This window comes from Meles meles, chromosome 10 (assembly GCF_922984935.1).
Source record: "Meles meles chromosome 10, mMelMel3.1 paternal haplotype, whole genome shotgun sequence".
Classification (NCBI taxonomy): domain Eukaryota; kingdom Metazoa; phylum Chordata; class Mammalia; order Carnivora; family Mustelidae; genus Meles; species Meles meles.
The window spans coordinates 53,905,130-53,925,494 of record NC_060075.1 but is presented as its reverse complement, the minus strand read 5'-3'; the positions used below and the strand labels follow the sequence as shown (position 1 = coordinate 53,925,494).

The window sequence follows — 20,365 nt, the reverse complement described above, 5'->3', positions numbered from 1 at the left end:
CAATTCATTCACGGTACTGCAGACAGAAAGAACCCTAATCTCAAATGTAAATGGGGTGATGGTATTTAGAGACTTACTGAAGTCTCAGAAACCAGTATGATTTTTTCTAGAGTGCAAAAAGAAGAGAAAACATCTCAACATTTTGAAAGTAATTCTCATGTAGCACATGGGGACCACTTCACCTCAATTTACTACCAGACAAAGGAAAATGACCCGTCCTAGGCAATCACATCGGCACTGTCTTTAGACCCCGGGCACGAATCAATCCTTATATTGTGAAAGACAGGAAGTTCTGGCCCAACCACGGGGACTCTGAAATAGCACAGCACATGCTCTCTCCCCATTCAAGTCCCACCAAACCCTAAATCTGTTCTAACTCGGATAGATGGTTCTTTTCCATGATCCTCATTAACGTACATCTCCCAATGATTTTTTCAATCTCTATCTGTCGGGACCACATAGAGCACTGAGAGCAATGACAGGTCTTACACATAGACATGGGTGGTAGCTAAAAAGAATCGCAGGAGCCTGCTCATGACTAGACCCAAAGCTTTATTCAACCAGTTTTTATTTTTTAAAAATGAAAAATAATTAAGTAAGTTTAAAGTTGATATCAACTATTAAAAAAAAAAATTCAAAAGGCTCTATGTGAAGTGGTCCAGCCATGAGTGCAACCGCTGTTCTCACCTGTCATGTCTACTTGGCCCGGACTCTAAACTGAAGGTGCTCAGACCTCGGGCTATGAATTGCTTACAGAGGGTGGGAAGGTAAGGCGTAAATTTTTTCAAGAGGTTCATGAGTCCATATATACAAAAACATGCTTTCTCAACAGAATAGATCATGTCTAACCTAGGTCATATTTTTCAAAACCTATATATGTATTAATGTGGTTAACTTAATGGGGGATTTTTGGTCACATGAGCGGCTCAGTTGGTGCAGCATCTGCTTTTGGCTCAGGTCATAATCCCAGGGTCCTGGGATCAAGTCCTGTATCGGGCTCCTTGCTCAGAGTCTGCTTCTCCCTTTGGCCTCCCCACTCCGTTTTTGTGCTCTGTATCTCTCTCTCTCTCAAATAAATAAGTAAAATCTTTTAAAAAATTTAGCATGGGATTTTAAAGTATTAATTCACTGTAGTTCTCCCAGACTCCCTTCCCTCCCTTGCTCACTGGTACCTCAGATTCTGCCAAGAGTCTGCTTAGAAAGTAGTTGGTAGCATGGGATAGTGATGAGAAAAGAACATTAAGGAATTATCTAGGGTATGGATAATAGTTACATAGGTGTATATAATAATAAAAAATTCTTCAAGCTGTACCCTCAAGAATTGTGCATTTTAAGTCATGTCTCAATAAAAAGGAGGTCTTCTTACTCAAGAAGGTTAGGAATCACTATACCCCACATCCAGGCCATGATGAAATTTTTCCCAAACTGTGACAAAGGGAAAAAAACAGGAATATTACAATGAGTTTGTGATAAAGCTAAATTTTGTTAACTTAATGAAATGTCCTTATTCTGAGAATCTTTCCTACCATTTTTAAGATTTATTTATTTATTTGGGGGGGAGGGGCAGAGGGAAAGATTTTCTCAAGCAGACTCCACCCTGAGCATTTAGCCTGAGGCAGCGCTCTATCTCATGACCGTGAGCTCATGACCTGAGCTGAAACCGAGAGTCAGGTGCTTAACCGACTGTGCTACCCAAGTGTCCCTTTCCTTTTTTTTTTTTTTTTTTTTTTTTTGGTGTCATTTATTCTGAGTACTCTTCCTATTTTTTACGGTATATTGCAATCTCATTTCTGTAAGAAAAAATGATAATAAATTTTTTTCTTTTTGTTTTATTTTTATAATTTAGTTTTGGTATTTTTTGGTATGGTTTAGTACCTTGAGTTGATAAAATAAAAGCTCATAATTCACTTTTGTTTTTTCTTTAAATGGCTCAATGAATTGAAAACATGTCCTCAACTTTCTAAGTGACTATTCTCTTAGTCCAGCTGTACTTTAAAACCGGGCATTAGCCCATCCATCTACTTTCATACCTCTGCCCTTATTCACAAGCTAAAGTGGAGAAAAACTAACCCTTTGCCACCTGCCCTTCCCCTTCCTTGCAGTGCCCAAGGAGGGGCTCAACCTCACCTGGCAAGTTAGAGCAGAATTCCCTCTCCCATTTGATTTCCCAAGAGTCCTCAAAGAGCCTTGATAAGGTCCTTGAAGAAGGGACCTATGCTTATTGAAGTCCCAAAGCAGCACATGCCCAGTACAAATATTATAAAACATCACACTTCAGAGGAAGCAGAGCAGACTCTCTCAGGAACCCACTTGCACCTGGAGAGTCCATACCCTGACTTCAGAACCAGGAGTCTACTGTCTAAAGAGAAAAATCACCATCAGTACCCCAAATAGACACTTCAAACAAACAGATCCTCTCAGTAGTGATAAGCCCAGCTCTCTGTGGTCAAGGTTATGATTTCACCACATTTTTCTTTTATTATTCAAGGAGAATTTTTGACAACGTGTTAGAAAACTGTGTTACCTGTAAAATCCCTTGAGGTTCACTCTGTCCTTTATCAGGTCAGCTGCCTGAACGATAATAATATTCCTCAATGCTCTTCCTGCACAAGAAGAATTCTCTCCATAAATCTAAATGGAAAAGACATTCTCCATAAATTTCCAATAATATGACAATTTGTAAGCTGCCAATAGCACACTATATATAAAAAAAAAAATCATGCCCACATCCCTAAGTTTAACAACACTTTAGCCTACGTAGTTATAGACCAACTACTACCCATTTTATTTTTGTTATTGGTCCACTTGTGCTCTTACGTGACAGTAACTATTTTCCAAATAAACTGCTTTAACTATAAATAATTTTTATACCAAGTTTCCAGAATGAAAATTTTTTTTTAAATAGGGTTTCTATCAACACAGCAAACTGAAGCATATTTATACTACATATTACTGTGCCATATTGATAATGCATTCATGTCAAAGTCTTGGAAGACGGGAAAATACGTTTTCCTAACGAGTGAACATCTCACACTGTGACACGATGTGATAGGCTGCTGTCTGCTTTGCTTTTAAGCTTCCCTCTGCTGCAGAGCTCTTTGTTAATTCCAAGCACACTGGTTTCATCTACTTCATGATTCCACCTAGCAGACAAAAATTTTACTTAACTTCCTTTTTCATCCTAATTCACCCATACGCATCTCTGATTCTTAGAGGATGAAGGATCTAGAGAGGTCCACGTCCTACTTTACATATTACCTCCTTTCTCTGTATTTGGCACGTTCCTCCACAGTGCAATGCTGTTCCACAAACAAAGAAAGCTAAGTAATAATGAACTGTCTTGATGCTCGTGAAAATTAATATATACTGGGAATGCACACTACATCTGTTTACTTATTTCTTGGTGAACTCTTTCTGCAGCTACACTACTTTGCACCTATAAAATATTTTATATCTTCTCTTGAAGTAAACCAATTAATAGTATATTGACTATGACTTGACAGGGAACATTTCAACCCTATCCTTACACTTCCCTAATATTCCTAGTGTCACTTCCTAAACACAACCTGATGAGAAAGTGTGAAGGGAAGGAAATGATTTTTTAACATGTTGTAACTGCATACAAAGCAAAACAAAACAAAAACAGCAACAAGTCGGCTGACAGAAAGTACTACCCTAGGGTGAGGGATGGGCTGAATGGGTGATGGGCATTAAGAAGCCGCTTGGCATGATGAGCACTGGGTGTTCTATGTAAATGATGAATCAGTAAATTCCACTCCTGAAACTGGTATTACACTGTATGCTAAGTAATTAGAATATAAATAAAAATTTGGAAGAAAAGAAAAATACGACCCTAAAGGAGGGTCAAGTCAGCTCACCCTTGACAGGTCCTGACAAGGTATCAATGCTCATTCACTAAGTCTTTCAAAAACCATCTAGTGAGGGTGCCAGGGTGGCTCAGTAGGTTAAGCCTCTGCCTTCAGCTCAGGTCGTGATCCCAGGGTCCTGGGATCAAGCCCCACATCGGGCTCTCTGCTCAGTGGGAAGTCTGCTTCCCCCCCTCTCTCTGCCTGCCTCTCTGCCTACTTGTGATCTCTGTCCAATAAATAAATAAAATCTTTAAAAGCAAAAACAAAACAAAACATCTAATGAGTGGCTCTCAGACCCCAGTGTAGATGCTGGGGATACAGTAGTGAACAAGGCCAAAAAGTTTCAGACCTCACAGTGCCCACAGCCTCCTGTTACTCTTTTAAAAAAAAGAAAAAAAAGGAACTCTTTGTCAAATAATTTTTAAACACAGTGAAGGCTCCCCATCTTTTTTCAACAAACCTAGAGATATTCTACTAATAGGTAACTACAAATAAGTCCCTGTTACACCAAGTTTTTAGTATAAAATATTCTCTTTGAAAAATGCAGCATTTCTATTAATACAGCAAATTGAAAAATATATATATATTTAACTCTGCCATATTGATAGCACACTCATATAAAGGCTTGGAAGATGGGAAAATATTTTTTTCCTATCTGGTGAACATCTCGTACCATGACACAATTATCAGAGCATTTCAAAAAACTTCAGCTATGTTATCCCCAGGTGAAGGAGACAGCGTGGGAGACAGCATGCCCAGGAGCAAAGGGAAGAATTCTACATCAGGATTCATAAATCACTGTTTCAGAAAATGCAGTAAGAGAAAAGAATCGTACCTGGGAAGGCGTGTGTTCAAGGTATGGATTGGAAATTCTTCTCGATAGAGTCTATTTTGAAAGAAAGAAGAGGGGAAAATTAGAACAACAAATCTTTGTACCAGCAGGGTCAATGTCTACAATGCGGCAGGTCCAGCAGTCGTCCAAACGAAAAAAATGTGCTTCAGTCTCAAGTCATGGGCCATAAAGGATTCATGTCCTTATTCTCATTCAGTGCAAGCATCTGGTCACCGTTCATTCCAATGGGACAGTTTATTCTGTTTGAACAGCTCCCAACTGAAAGGATACAACTTTAAGGAGGGCCACGAAGAGATGGAGGTTTTCATACTTGGGATTTTATTCTCTGTGTGATTTGATTCTGTTTCTCCTTTCCTTTTCATTTCCTCTTTCCCCACCTAACGCAGACTCCCATCACTGTACATCTACACCACTGCTTCAGCCTCTCCATGGATTTCCAGACCTCTGGTCATGCCCCCACAGGCCATTCTGCAAACCTCAACTGAACAAAGGTCCCCTGCTTTACAGTGGGTCTCTGACTGCTTAGGGAGTCCATCCGACCACCACAGGCTGCTTCCAACAGGTTTCTGTATTCTCCCTCCAACCTCTTACAGGACAAACCTCCTCATCAGAAGAGCTCGGCGCTCCCACCTGCCTCTGCTCACACCACTCTCCACACTGGAGAGTCCTCCATCTTCCCTGACACATCACTGAACCCCGCCAGACTTCGAAGTCCAGGTTTAGTGCAGTCCGTTCCTAGGTGAAGCTCCTCCCACCTGCCCCGGTCCACTGGGGTTTGCCCGTCCTGGCAGCTCTGTTATTCTGTACAATCACGTGGCAGCTCCTGGATGCTCTGTGTGGCTGGCTGGCATTCTATGTGTGCATTTGCCCCAACTAACTCCACAAGCTCCTGGAGCGGGTGCTGACAGTTTATACTGCTTTGTTCTCACAGCATCAAGCGCATAACCTTGCAAAGAAATGTTTACTTTGCTATTCACTTATTTATAGATATTTACATCTCTGTATCAATTTAGTAAGTGTTTACTGAATGATTTGAATTGTAGCGGCTCATTTTTCGTACCTAGCGATCCAGTAGGCAGCACCATCACCCATATATGCTTAAGCACAATAGAAAACTACTATCATTTCCCATTGTGCTTTGGGGAACAGAAAAGAGAAACTAACATTTATTGAGCTCCCAACCTATGTTTAAAAGCTCTTTTCAACTCTATTCCAAGGCTTGCTGTCTTTTGAGATCCCATCGTTTTTAGCCTGCCGCCTCCACTTCTCAAAATCACTGGCTGAATTACAAAACATAGCCTGCCAGTCATCACCTTTCAGCATCTGAACCTTCAACCAAACCTTAGTCTAAGGCACAATTCCCATTCTGCATCCTCTCCACTCCACATGGCCCCCCTGTTACTTATCTTAATTAAACTGAAAGAAATATACAAACTCTTTCCAGAGATGCCAATTGGTTTACTCTGCTAAAGATCTGCAAAGGCTTCAAAGAAAATTAAATTTACGAAAGTAGACAGGCCATTTTTAATTCCCATGTATTAAAATAAAGCACCCACCCACCCCTTCTGGTGTGGTATTATACACACTCCCAATCAGCCCTTCTTAGGCCTTCTGTCGTCTGAGCCTATGTAATATATTCACTTATTGAAATACCAAACAATTTAAAATTTGCATATGCACTAGCTTTATCATCCGAGGATGAATCATCATAAGTGATTTTTCTCCCCCTAAATAGAGAGACTTTTAAAAGTCAATAAGGCAGGCCAGAACTGACAGTCTTTATTACTCATCTAATTGCCTGAATCGGCTCAGAAAAGCAACTACTTCACATGATTTAGTTAAAAAAAAAAAAAAGAAAGAAAGAAAAGAAAGCTTTTAGGTAGAAACAAGTTCTCAAGAACTAGGTAGAGGCACATTCACAAAAGAAAGCAAACCATTTCCTTTCTTTCAGCTGCCAGCCTAAATCTGGCCGTCTCCACACTAGTGTTACACTCACACAATTCTACTTCACAGAAACTTCCCCATGGATAGCTGGTTTCAAAAGATTGGTAAGGTGAGTAAATAAAGCCATGAGATTCTTCCATGCTGACTAGATAACAGATAAGCTACCAGCCCACAGGGAATCGGCAGGAGCAACACAACAAGAACTGCCTTTTCCAGAACACAATACCTACATTTGTTGTCAGAAACTCCTGTGAAGTGCTCTCCTAACTGGTCCCAGGAGGGCTCTGTTTCATTAACGCTCGAGGACAGTGGCTCTCAAGCTCAGCTGGGCTCCAGGAAGCCCCAGAGCTCCCTGCAGAACTCTGTAAAGTTCGGATGTGTTCAACTCAAAACAACTCTCCTAACTATGTGCTTTAGAGACCACTTTTTTGTTGTTGTTGATATTGACCCAAAATAGCAAGCGTCAAAGACCTGGAGAAAAAAAGAACATGAAATAGTCTATGCATGACCTCATTTTTAAGAGGTATTAGGAAATTATGTAAGTTTGTCAGAGGAACATAGTGGGCCAACTTACAAGAATATGAGAATCACTGCTCTGAATCACCTCACCAAATGCTCTCTGGCATTTACCTGAAAGCATCTCTCACAAGAACACCCTTAAAAATGCACCCCTCTCTGTTTTGATATTCTTTCCTAATATGTCATCAGCTGTTTGCATCCCTTCTTTGAATCTCCTGGTTTTATTTCTCCGCTGAGCATTCCAAGGCTTCATCTAATCCTTCTGGTAGCAACAAACTTCCATTCATTTCTCATTTACAAAGCACCTACTGAGTTCCTGGCCAGGCACTGTGGGTGCTTTCAGAAACATACACAAATACATGATGCCGTTCCTAATCTAAATCCATTTACCAGAACAGAGAGGATCTATTTGACAGAGATCACAAGTAAGCAGAGAGGCAGGCAGAGAGAGGAGGAAGCAGGCTCCCTGCTGAGCGGAGAGCCCGATGCGATGGGAGGCTCGATCCCAGAATCCTGGATCATGACCAGAGCTGAAGACAGACGCTTAACCCACTGAGCCACCCAGGCACCCCATAAACATAGAGGATCTAAAGAACAGTTTAAACCCATGAATTCTTTTACTTGATCCTCATTTCCTATCAGTTTACTCTATAATCTTGGATGGCTGTTTGCAGTGATACAGTGTCCTCTTTTAAATGGCTCTCACTATAATATCTCATAATACAATGCCCAGGTGAAATGATTTTTTTTTATTTCCAGTTTCTTAGAATTACTTCGGCTACATGCAATGATACTTTTGTGAAAGACATTATTTCTACCATAGAGAGAAGACTGCCAACAATACAAATGAAATTAGATTTTAATTCAAATTTATTTCTTCGCCTTTCTGTTTTTGTGAACCATGGAAAAGGAATCCCTAAATGATTCCAAGCAAATATTTTTCATATATTAAACGTGTATTAGAAAACTGCAACCCTTTGATATTCACAAACTTCCAGAAACAAATAATGGCATAACTCAAAGGGTAACTGGTTAGTAAACATGTATTACCTTAATTTTTTTTTAAGTTAGGTGTCCACTGAAGTTAAATTATAATGGTCCAAGATGTTGGGTCTGAACCAAGCACAGAACTCATTCCAGAGTCAGTGAGAGTATCTTACTATATTGTATGATAGACTTATGGCACATTTCTTACTAGCTCTTAAAGGACATGCCTTAATACTCTCCCTAGATTGAATTAAATACTTAAGCGGCTAAGGGGAGAGAAGAAGGAGAAAGACCGAATCATTTCAATCCCTGCAAAAGTATGACCTGCTCCATTTCAAAGAGGAACCAGCAAGAACTACCAAATGTATTGATGCCTTGAGAATTCACTTACTGACATGACTCTCTGTCACCTGCAGCCACTGCCCTTTCCCTATTCTGGGCCATCACGTAGAAGATGAAAACATCACAGTGGAATCAGTGCACTTGTTTCTCTCACAAACCCAGCAAACCAGAAAGCTTCCGAAGTTACCAGAAGGTCCCTATGTAAAGAGATGACTATAGACTCCAACAATAAGAGTTGTGACCGAGCAGGCTGTCCAGTAGAGTTCTAAGCCTATGAGTCCTTTTTAAGCCCCAGGATACTCTTCTAGCTCAATCAGAGTTTGATCAAGGTAAAAGGGACCCAACCCCAGCCAGTACGTGGGCTTGAGAATTCCACAGGATCACAAGTCAGGCATGACGCAAGCCGGAGCCAACTGCTGAAAGGGAAGCATGGGGCAGGGGTGCTGCCACCCTCCCGCAAGCTCTCGGGCCCACCACCACGGCCTCGGGCCCCAAGGGATGTGCTCCCACCAGTCAGTCACCACCACAAAGGCCATTTGTGATAACACCTTCTCAGCACAGCCTTGCCACACCAACATCAATCATGTTCTCAAAATTGCCCATGAAGTGTTAAGAAACATGGGATGACATGGAAAGTGGCAGAAATGTTTACTAAGCACCTCCTTGGTCTTTAGCACTTTCCCATAATAGTAACTGCACCCAACTATTCACATTTTTACAGACAAGAGGCCTGAGGAAAAGAGAAACTAAAACATTTCCTTCAATGGGGCCCCTGGGTCATACAGTTAAGCGTCGGACTCTTAATTTTGGCTCATGGCATGGTCTCAGGGTTGTGAGATTGAGCCCTGCATCATGGAATCTGTTGAGAATTTGTTCTCTTCCTCTGTCCCACCTCTCCCCCCACCCCGCCCCCGCTCTCTTAAAAAAGAAGGAAGGAAAGGGGAAGGGGAAAAATGACTTCAAGCCGCTGAGCTGGAAAGTTACAGAGCCAGGACTGAAACAAGAGACTGATTCCAAAGCTACCAGCCTGCTGTAATAGGCTGCCCGCTGTCAATCACTAGCGGGGTTTCTACTCTGTGCTACAGATTGTGCGAAGTATTTTACATGCAACATATACCACTTAATCTGTGAACAACTTCGAGGTAGGCACTATTATTAATTCTATTTCACAGCTGGCAGAACCAGACTTCAAGAGGTTAAGAAATTTACCCAAGTTTGCAACCCAAGCCCATCTGTAGTAATTACTCTACAGGTGTCATTTACAGATTGTGATGATTTAAGAGTGACATGACAAACGAGTGCATCTCACTGCATTCGGAAGTCACAAAGAGCACGAGCTCCAGTGATTCTCAGCCCCTGGACGTAGATTAAAGCCATCTGAAAGCCAGCTGAAGAGAGAAGCTCAACAGGAGCTCACATCCGACCCCCAGAGCACAGAATTAGAACCCCTGGGAGTGGGACCTGGGTGGTTTCTGCCCAGCTCCCCACGTGGGTCTAATGTGTGACCACTGTACAATCCGTGGTGGGAACCGGCAGTCTGAACTTCTCCTCACTCACTTCAGCTATGAGACCCAGAGTACTCTATAAACTGCCTCCTTGGCAGGCCCGTCTGGGTTCAGAACCTCGTAGAGGTACAAGTCCTTTGACCGAAAGCATTGGGATCTGTGGCTGAGCTTCTAAGTCTGGCTTGTATAAAACAAAGGGCCGGTATTTCTGGAAATCCCACCTTGTCCCTGTTTGTGTTATGTGTCTTATTTTTACCCCATCCCAGACAGAGCCCTAAGCCAAGGTACTTTCGTGTCTGCAGAAAAGAAAGACGCTATATACCTTCTCAAAAGGCATACCCCTCTTAATGGCATCTGCAGCATTAAACTTAATTTTTACTTCCCATTAGTAAAGGACTCTCTTCTAGTATAAACATGTTTGCCTCACTTAACAGTCAAAGTAGGAAAGTGAAGTGGGTTCTAGGAATACTTATAAATATTTCAAAATCTTGCCTGCCTAGGAAAATAAATCAGCAAGAAGCAGCAGCTTCTGGGAAAATATACACAATAGGTACGACAGAAACAAACCCCAACATGTCATCGACTTGATTTTTATTCGATTCTTGGGAAAATCTTTCTTCTTGCTGCATTTACAAGCAAGAGAATAGTTCTGCCTAACACGGTGGGGTTTTCTGGTTAACGCAATCACAGAAAAGCCTTTAAAATTTAGGAATCAAGTCACTAAAGATTTTAGAACATTAAGTTAGCAAGCTTACTCACCTCCACTTGTCACTGGATTCCCTACTTGTATTATTATCAACCTACCCAGTCACACCTGGACTCCAAGATGAACCCTTTCTGAAACAGCGACCAACACGAAGATGTTCCCGCTGAGATCCTTTGAGCAGCAAAATAATCCAGTTATTACATCCCACATTGTGGGATAGAAGGTAACAACTGTGCATTATAACCCACAGAATAAATACCCATGAGTCCATACTGATATAAATGATTGAATAAATAAATGTTGGACCAAGCAGGCTAGAGGAGTGGGGACAGCTCTTCCCTACAGAATTCCAATTACTAAATTCAAGAAGAGGCGGAAAACAAGATCACTGTTAGGCAAATATCGCTGTACTAAATACTGCAGACAAAAAAGAAAGCAATCAGCGCATGCCAAAATTAGTGGACACAAGGGTGATAATTGGGCTATCTGCGCAGTGTCAAAGTGGCTTCTCACAAGTCAGTATGTCTGGAGGAGAAAAGAGTCACTTTTCAGAGGAACACAGTGAACCTCACCCTAATTAACTGACAAAAATTATCACCAACCATGAGACACGTTGACATCATTTGCCCACTGAAAGGATACAATGAAGAAGGCACTTTTATGGCATTTTTGTAAAACAGTGTACCTGAATTCAATGAGAAAACAGACGACTGCAAATCGAGGGGTATTCTTCGATATAAGTAAGCCTTTAACTCTGCAAAAATTGCCAAGGCTTTGAAAGACCACGAAATACTGAGGGGGCTCTCCCAGGTTGGAGGGGACGTAAAGAAACAAACAAAAGCCCATGTGTGATTCTGGACTAGGATAAGGACCTTGGTCGGACAATGGACAAACTCTGAATGAGGTCTGTATTTGAGTTAGTTGACTATGAATGCTGTTCTTGTCAAGTGCACTGTGGTTACCTAAAATGTTAACATTTGGGGAAGCTGGATGAAGGTTTTTTTTTTTTTTTTTTAGATTTTATTTATTTATTTGACAGACAGAGAACACAAGTAGGCAGAGAGGCAGGCAGAGAGAGAGGGGGAAGCAGGCTCCCTGCTGAGCAGAGAGCCCGATGCAGGGCTCGATCCCAGGACCCTGAGACCATGACCTGAGCCGAAGGCAGAGGCTTAACCCACTGAGCCACCCAGGCGCCCCTGGATGAAGGTTTTAAGAGGACTCTTTGTACTCTTTGTGAAACTTGTGAATCTGAAATTTATTTAAAAAGGAAAAGTTGAAAAAAGAAAAAGTAATGGCCTCTTTCCACCCCACAAATAAAGTTTCAAAAAATGTTCAAATATTATTTCAAAATAAACCATCTGTTTCTTTGCTAAAAGATGCATGGCCCGGGGCACCTGGGTGGCTCAGTGGGTTAAAGCCTCTGCCTTCAGCTCAGGTCGTGATCCTGGGGTCTTGGGATCAAGCCCCGCATCAGGCTCTCTGCTCAGCGGGGAGCCTGCTTCCCCATCTCTCTCTCTGCCTGCCTCTTTGCCTACTTGTGATCTCTGTCTGTCAAATAAATAAAATCTTAAAAAAAAAAAAAGATACATGGTCCTTACCATAACATTATCTCAAGCTGCAAAAGAGAATGACCCGACTTGCCACCCTGTGCACCCTGACCTCTAGCACAAATCAGATTTATCTCCCTAAAACATCTCCTTACATAGCACCTTAGTTTGCTGTTTTGTTGTTGTTGTTGTTTTTAATTAAAATAGCTACTTAAAAAATTAAGTTTCCTCTCGCCAACTGCTCACGATGTGCCCAGTGAATGATACCCTCAATGATACCCTGCCACGCTTCTGTCCTACAAGGGCTCGGCTCTAGACAGGCAGACTGTGTGATTTTTACTGTGCAAACTATACACATTCTCATCTCTGTGCCCAAGCCCTGGCCATGACCTCTGCTTCCTGCATTTCTCTACATTTCCACACCCTGCTCTTCCTGAGATCCACGCAAATGCTGCATGAAGCCCCCTCCAGCCCTGAGCCTCCCATGACTAATCTCTTCCCCAAATACTCCAGCACTTGTCTTCATCTGCCACAAGGATGCAGTGCCTCCTGCCTCTATTGTACGTGTGTGCTATCTCTCCTCGGCCAGGCTGGCAACTCCCAGTGTTCACTGGTCCCTTCTGTAAATCAAGGCCCTTCAGTGTATAGCAGGGGATGACCACCCAGTGGTGACCTTCCCCCTTGTCATAGAACCTGATGTTCCAGACTCTCAGGCCAGTGGCAAACATGATATTACGACCTCAAAATCTATGAAACCCATTGCCATCTCTGCCATATCATCACCACCCATCCTTTTCTTTCTTTCTTTCTTTCTTTTTTTTAAAGATTTTATTTATTTATTGGACAGAGAGAGAAAAAGAGCACAAAAAAGGGGGAGCAGGAGGGGGAGAAGCAGGCTCCCAGCTGAGCAGGAAGCCTGATGCAGGACTCAATCTCAGGACCCTGGGGTCATGACCTGAGCTGAAGGCGGACCTTTAAACAACTGAGCCACCCAGGCACATCCCACCCCACTTTTTTTTTTTTTTAAGATTTTATCTATTTATTTGACAGAGAGAGAGACCACCACCCTTCCTTTCCCTTATTTCTCAATTCTGTTTTAAGTGGTCCAGTATGCAGCAAGAGTATATACATAGTGTATTTCTATACACTGAATTAATTTTGTTTATTTTAAAACTTAAAGATACATTTGAAAGCCAATTGTTTCTTTGTAGTGAAAAACACTTCCATAAAGTCACTTTGTGTGGGGTCTTCAAGAGGAAAAAAAAGTTCACTTTTCTTCTATGTTACTGGCAAGTCAGAAATCTGCAAATGAAATACACCTTGGAGCAGCCACCTTTTTTTCCTTCCTAGGCTCTGGGAATAAATTAGTCTCTTAAATGTTTCTTCCTGGGGCGCCTGGGTGGCTCAGTGGGTTAAAGCCTCTGCCTTCGGCTCAGGTCATGATCCCAGGATCGAGCCCCACATCAGGCTCTCTGCTCGGCAGGGAGCCTGCTTCCCTTCCTCTCTCTCTGCCTGCCTCTCTGGCTGCTTGTGATCTGTCTGTCAAATAAATAAATAAAATCTTGAAAAAAAACCTTTTAAATGTTTCTTCCTAACTTGCATATAAATTTTTGAAAGCTACAAAGTAATAAAGATGATAATGTTGTCTTCCAGCAGAAGGACGATTTAGAAAACTAGATCTAGATTTTCTTTCTCAGTTACTCATACAAGACATACAAACAAACTCAGAAATAAGCCACTAGAAAAGATATCCTGAGGTCACCTGGCCTACTTCACAGTCTTCATCTACACTCTGAGTCAGGTGGGAATGTGGATCAGGAGTCCGTAAACTACAGCCCACAGATCAAACCCAGCCGCCACCTGGTTTTCATAAAGTTTTATTGGAACACAGCTGGGCCCGTTTGTTTACATATGGTCTCTGGCTATTTTCTTGCTAAAAATATTTACTATACGGCACTTCACAAAAGAAGTTTACCAACCCTGGTCTAGATGATCAAATTTTACAGAACAGGAGGTACTCCATAAAATCCCAGCAGTACATTCCTGTGCTCAGTTACTGATAAGAATTTCTTTCCCTCTTGAACCCCATTATCTCCCACTGCCGTTGGAAGATTATTTGCTCCAAAAATGTTTAATGCACATTTCCGTCTTTATTTACATGTCACATAAAAGGAAGAAAAAGGTCAAAACAATTTTTGGCTCCCAAGATTAAAGCAAACAAAAAAGGAGCAATTAGTTTCACTAACTCCTCCTTCTAAATTGGGAACTTCCAACTTTTGCCATAATGTAGACAAGTCTAGACTTCACAAAACTAGAGCCAAGGACAAATACACACAAGTACTAGTAAATGCAAGGATATCCTATTTCAAATATCGAATCTTGCACACAGTAGTCTCACCGCTTGGAATGACTTCCTCCTCATATATTTAAATTTTCATTGAGTTTATGTTAAAATATATTCATATGCTCAATACTCCCCTATTAGAACTTCTTATATATATTCAAAGTACTTTAGATTCCAGCTACTTATTAACATTTGGATTCCCCCCAGTTCATTTTAAAAATCTTTAAGGTAAGGTCTGTATTTTACTCACATATATAAATATCCACAATATCTAACATGATACATTGCACACACGTAATTCTCACTGAATGCTTCTCAAGCAAAAACAAATTCAGCTCTGTTAATACTTTCCTCAAACCCTCTCCCCTTCGGGAGTTCACAGCTCCTTCCTCCATGCCCTGCACCTTCTTGTCCTGGGATGCAAGCCTTGCATGGTGGTTACAAACAGAGCTCTGAATTTACATGGCTTAGATTCAAAGCCCATCTGTATTACATGTCCTTGAATGAATTATTTAAATTTTCTGCTTCTCTTTCCACGTCTTTAAATGGGAGAAATAAAATCTACCCAGAAGGTTGTTGTAAGGGTTAGATGACTTAAAACAGTGTTCTCAAACTTCATGCATCTGGAGGGCTTAGGAAACCAGATTGCTAAGTCCCATCCCCAGAAGTTTTGGGTTTAGCGGGTCTGGTCTGAGGGGTGCCAATGAACCTGCATTTCTAATAAGCTCCTAGAGGATGTTAATCCTGACAGACGACACCTGGAGAACTATTGACTTAAAATATGTGTAGAGTTTTAAAAAAAATAATTAAAAATTTATTTATTTATTTATTTATTTATTTAATTTTTTTTAAAATAATTTATTTAAAATTTATTTATTTATTTGATAGAGTGTGCGCACACAAGGGGAAGCAGCGGAGGGATAGGAAGAAGCAGACTCTCTGCCAAGCAGGAAGCCCAACGTGGGGCTCGATCCAAGGACCCTGGGATCATGACCTGAGAAGATACACGCTCAACCGACTGAGTCACCCAGGGACTCCAAACACATGAAGAGTTTAGAACAGTGCCTGCTGTAGAGTGAATGTTACCCAGTGTCGCTGCGCATTCAACAAACTTGACTATTACCATGTCCATGAGTGTGGGTGTCACCTACTACACTGCAAGCTTCTCAAGGGACAGGATTGTATGTTTTTCATCCACATCCCTAGGTCAGGACAGAGCGCCTATGACAAAGCAACACGAGTAGAGCCCTGACAGAATTCTCTGCCCCTTGCCCGAGGATCCCCCTGGTTGGAAAAAAAAAACCACAACAGGACTTGTGGGGAAGAAAAGTCTCCCACTAGCAACATTCCCAGGGGTTTCACATCACGCGTGACCCATGGGAGTTAGGTCTCATATCCCATACTTGGGAGTTTGCAAGAGCAAACTCATAATCAGAGAGCTTTTACAAGGCTCTTGGGACCGGCTCTGTTCTCAAATGGGTGCAGAGTTTCAACGGGCTTTTGTCAATGATGATGATCTGCCACTACTGTTTGAGACTTTAGGTACAGTCAGTCAGGGCACCGGGATCAGTTGGTTCTACTCTTGATTTCAGCTCGGGTCATGATCTCAGGGTCATGAGATGGAGCTGAGTCCCATGCCTGAGCTGGGTGTGGAGTGTGCTTAAGGTTTTCTTTCCCTCTCCACCTCCCCCTCACCCCGCCTCACCACATGCACACTCTCTCTAAACACACACACACACACACACACACACACACACACACACACACACACAACTTTCTAGGTAAAATCAATTCTTGTACAACAAGAATTTCTTCTGGATGCCGCCAAGTGGAAATCCTGTCATTCATTCGAAAGTTATACCTTTCTGGGGCGCCTGGGTGGCTCAGTGGGTTAAACCCTCTGCCTTCAGCTCAGGTCATGATCCCAGGGTCCCAGGATCAAGCCCCGCATCAGGCTCTCTGCTCAGCAAGAAGCCTGCTTCCTCCTCTATCTCTGCCTGCCTCTCTGCCTACTTGTGATCATTGTCTGTCAAATAAATAAATAAAATCTTTAAAAAAAAAAAAAAAAAAGAAAACGAAAGTTATACCTTTCCAGTTATTAACTACTTACCTTCTTTAGCATTCCCAAATCCTGGAGTTAATAACTGATTTTGGAATTGAAGAAAGTCAGTATTTACCTAGCAGTCTACAATTTCACATATGTAGCTTACGAAATTCAGGTGATTTGCCATGCTAGGGTTAGGATACAGATTCTCCACAGTTTTACAAATAATCCTAACAGCAGGGCTGTGACCCCATGTGCAGACTTTTTATGAGGCAAGATCAATTTTCTAGTTCCCCAAAGTCATTTGAAGCAATTGGGAACTATTACTGTCTATCATGTGTAGTTCTAGTTTGAAGAATCATTCTCTTGATGGTTGTAGAATAGCGTCATCTCATCGGTCAACAAGCTTACATTTGCCACAAGGAACAGGCTCTGCACAGAAAATGTTAGCTTAGCTGGCCTTCACTTACTTCACAAGCACTCAGTCAGAGGGCACTTGAGTCTTACAGGCTTGTGAAACTTTATTTATTTTGGGTCACATATACTCCTTCCACTCATATCCTTGACTTTTTTTAAAACCTGAGGTCCACTGAAGGCTCACTGTATAGCCACACCAGTTTCTTTCACTTCCTTCTCCTTTTCTAACACCTTCTACCAATAATACTACAGAATCAGAATTCCATTCACATCTCGAGTGTCTTTCCTTTCAGTGTTTCCAGCTATGACACCCTAACTCTCACTTCTCTTCATCTGTTAAGATCTGACTCCACAAAATGCACCACTCGCGACGGGGCCTCTTCTCTTCAGGTCCCTCTCTAAAGCAGACAGAGCCCGGGCAGGACTGTGCCCCACTCTATGGCTGCTGGGTTTCTTGCCCTGACTGGATGCACACACCTGCCCACCCCTGGACCCTGACTGACATGTTCTTCTACCTCCACTGAATCACCTTCTTTCTTCTAACCTGTCTATACATCTTTTCCTTTCTCTAGTAGTCATCACAGAGAGCCCTTCTTCAAACAGTTTCCCTCCTCCCCCCACTTTCTACTCTGGCACAAAGGCCCACTACAGTCCCAGCAAACATTACCAGTGATCCTTCAACCAGAACAAGAAAGACAGCCCTTACCCCCACATGTCCCCAGGGCAGTGTTCAGATGTTCTGGACTCAAGGTGATCTTGAGTTCTCTGATCTCCCCCTGGAACTTCCCCTTCCGCCATCACAGACATCAGCGACTGCTCATCAGTTCTCCCTGCTCATTACAGGCCTCCCAATAGAAGTTTCTAGAATACAATGACAACTACCTGGAAAGTGTTATCTTCCTCAGGTCTCAACTAGCTAATCTCAGATGCTGCTAATCAACAAGCATCTACATTCTTCCAAGTGTGGTCTGTGGGGCAGACCTGAGCACTTCTGGGAACTAGACATCCTTGGGCTCCACCCCACACACCAATGCAGTTGGACGAGGTGTGACCAGATCCCCAGATGAATCACATCACAGTAAATCTCGAAGGGTATTCACCTATACTTCCTAGATACAAAATCCTGCTTCTGCCACACATGTTTCTAAATCACAAAAGCCCTTGAAGGTATCAACAGAGGTCCTCCTAAAAAAGGATTATGTGGGCAAAACGAGTTTTGAAGATGCTGCTTATTTGTCTCCCTCCTTAAAGATGAAAAAAATACACCTAAGGATATTGGAGATGTTAAAGAACTCCTGCAGTAATCCCAAGTTTCTCAAACATATCTGGCCCAGGAATTTTAAAAAATTTATTTCTATAAACAGCTGTTACCATCTCAGAGCATGGTATTGGTATAAACAGAAAGAGGTAAATTAAAAAGCCTGCCCCAGAGATGAAGTACCTCCATTTGACAATCACAAACCATGGCATTTACTCCTCTGGCTTGTGTAACAATGACTTTTAAGTACATGTGTTAATCAAGTTCAATAGATTTTTCCTCCTACCTTCATGGTCAGAGGGGTCAGGCAGAGGCCATCCTTGGCAGGACACTACACAGGCTAGACGAACAAGAAGGGAAAGAGGCCAAACACCAGAACTACCAAATCCCCCACTTAAACCAGCCTGTGATTCCCCCAAACTTTCTGGACATACTTTGCCTCTTCTCTTTACTGGTTTTCACTAAGAGGAAAAAGTCACATCAGATTCCAATTTACTTGTATTCTGCTATAAAAGATCCCAAAGCAGGGCACCTGGGTGGCTCGGTTAGACGTCTGCCTTCAGCTCAGGTCATGATCTCAGGGTCCGGGGATGGAGCCCTGCATTGAGGGTCCCTGCTCAGTGGGGAGCCTGATTCTCCCTCTGCCTCTGCCTTTCCCCCAGTTTGGGCTTTCTCTCTGATAAATAAATAAATAAAGTCTTTTTAAAAAAACTAAAAATAAAATAAAAGTTCCAAAAGCAAGGTTTTTGTGTTCACCCCTCTTCTTTCAGCATAATTACTGTAGAAGTTACCTTCATAAAGGGTTCCATTTTTAGAACTCCCTTAATTTTTAATCAAACTTCACCTTACAGACCTACAACTGTACTCTTTCTGCTTTCTATCTGTATGAAATAGGGTAACAAAGTTATTATCTTCGCTAACTTTCTTTTAGCTCAGATAGACTTAATCATAACCCTAATTTTTTAAAAGGCCCCTTTCAAAGTATGTTAACACTGATAATCTGTTTCTAGATGAAAGATCGACAGTTTGTAATGTGTCCTACATCCCAAAAGTAGGTGACTGAGGAATTAACCAACACCACCTGTATTAACGATAGAGGGGAGACCTTTTGTCAGGGTGTTTTACCACTCAAGAGGGTCTTACAATCCTTGCTTATCTAAAAGCACCATGCCCCCCCCCCCCCCACTGTCCGTGCTGCTATCCCCTTCCATCCACATTCCTTTCCTCCCTTCCTACTCCAGGTACATGATGAAATATTATGTAGTCATACAAACAGTTTAACGAACTCATAATACACAGAAGTATTTTGGTGAAAAGTGAAAAAAAAAAAAAAAAAAGGAAAGCAAAACAAGCAGTAAAGGTCAAATACAGAGGGGTGCCTGGCTGGCTCAGTCAGTGTAGTGTGTGACTCTTGATCTCAGGGTTGTGAGTTCAAGCCCCACACTGGGTGTAGAGATTACTGAAAAATAAAATCTTAAAAAAAATAAAAAGGAGTATGCCAATGTATATCCAATAGTAATGTAATAGATTACTATTACTCATGGTTGAATTTTGTTTCAATCTTTCCAAACTTCCCATTTTTCTATATTAAACACACTACTTTTATAACCAGGAAAAAAGGGGCACCTGGGTGCCTCAGTGAGTTAAAGCCTCTGCCTTCGGCTCAGGTCATGATCTCAGGGTCCTGGGATGGAGTCCCGCATCAGTCTCTCTGCTCAGCAGGGAGCCTGCTTCCCCCTCTCTCTCTGCCTGCCTCTCTGCCTACTTGTGATCTCTGTCTGTCAAATAAATTAAAAAATCTTAAAAAAAAAAACCCAGGGAAAAAAGCTACTGTAAAAGATAAAACCTCCACTTACACCATTATCCTCCACCTCCAACCCTATAAAGGAAAGGCCAAGTTACAGAGATGAAGATGGTGAGTCTTCATAAATAAATGATTAAGAACATAACTGTAGTCAGAAAGAAATCCAAACTTAAGTTAGCTCTCATAAAAGTATATTCATAGGTTTCGAGGACAGTGAAATAAACCT

At 41.8% G+C, this 20,365-nt stretch overlaps 1 protein-coding gene across 2 annotated transcripts in view; it reads right to left on the bottom strand.

Annotated features, from left to right (window-relative positions):
• RAPGEF5 (Rap guanine nucleotide exchange factor 5) overlaps positions 1 to 20,365 on the bottom strand; it is a 225,989-nt gene that overhangs the window by 181,326 nt on the left and 24,298 nt on the right. For both annotated transcript variants that reach the window (XM_046020444.1, XM_046020445.1), the window contains exons 2-3: positions 4,705 to 4,755; positions 2,525 to 2,631 (exon numbers count right to left, since the gene is read on the bottom strand). In XM_046020444.1, the coding sequence (XP_045876400.1) occupies positions 2,525 to 2,631; positions 4,705 to 4,755 (158 nt within the window). The remainder of the gene's footprint in view (positions 1 to 2,524; positions 2,632 to 4,704; positions 4,756 to 20,365) is intronic.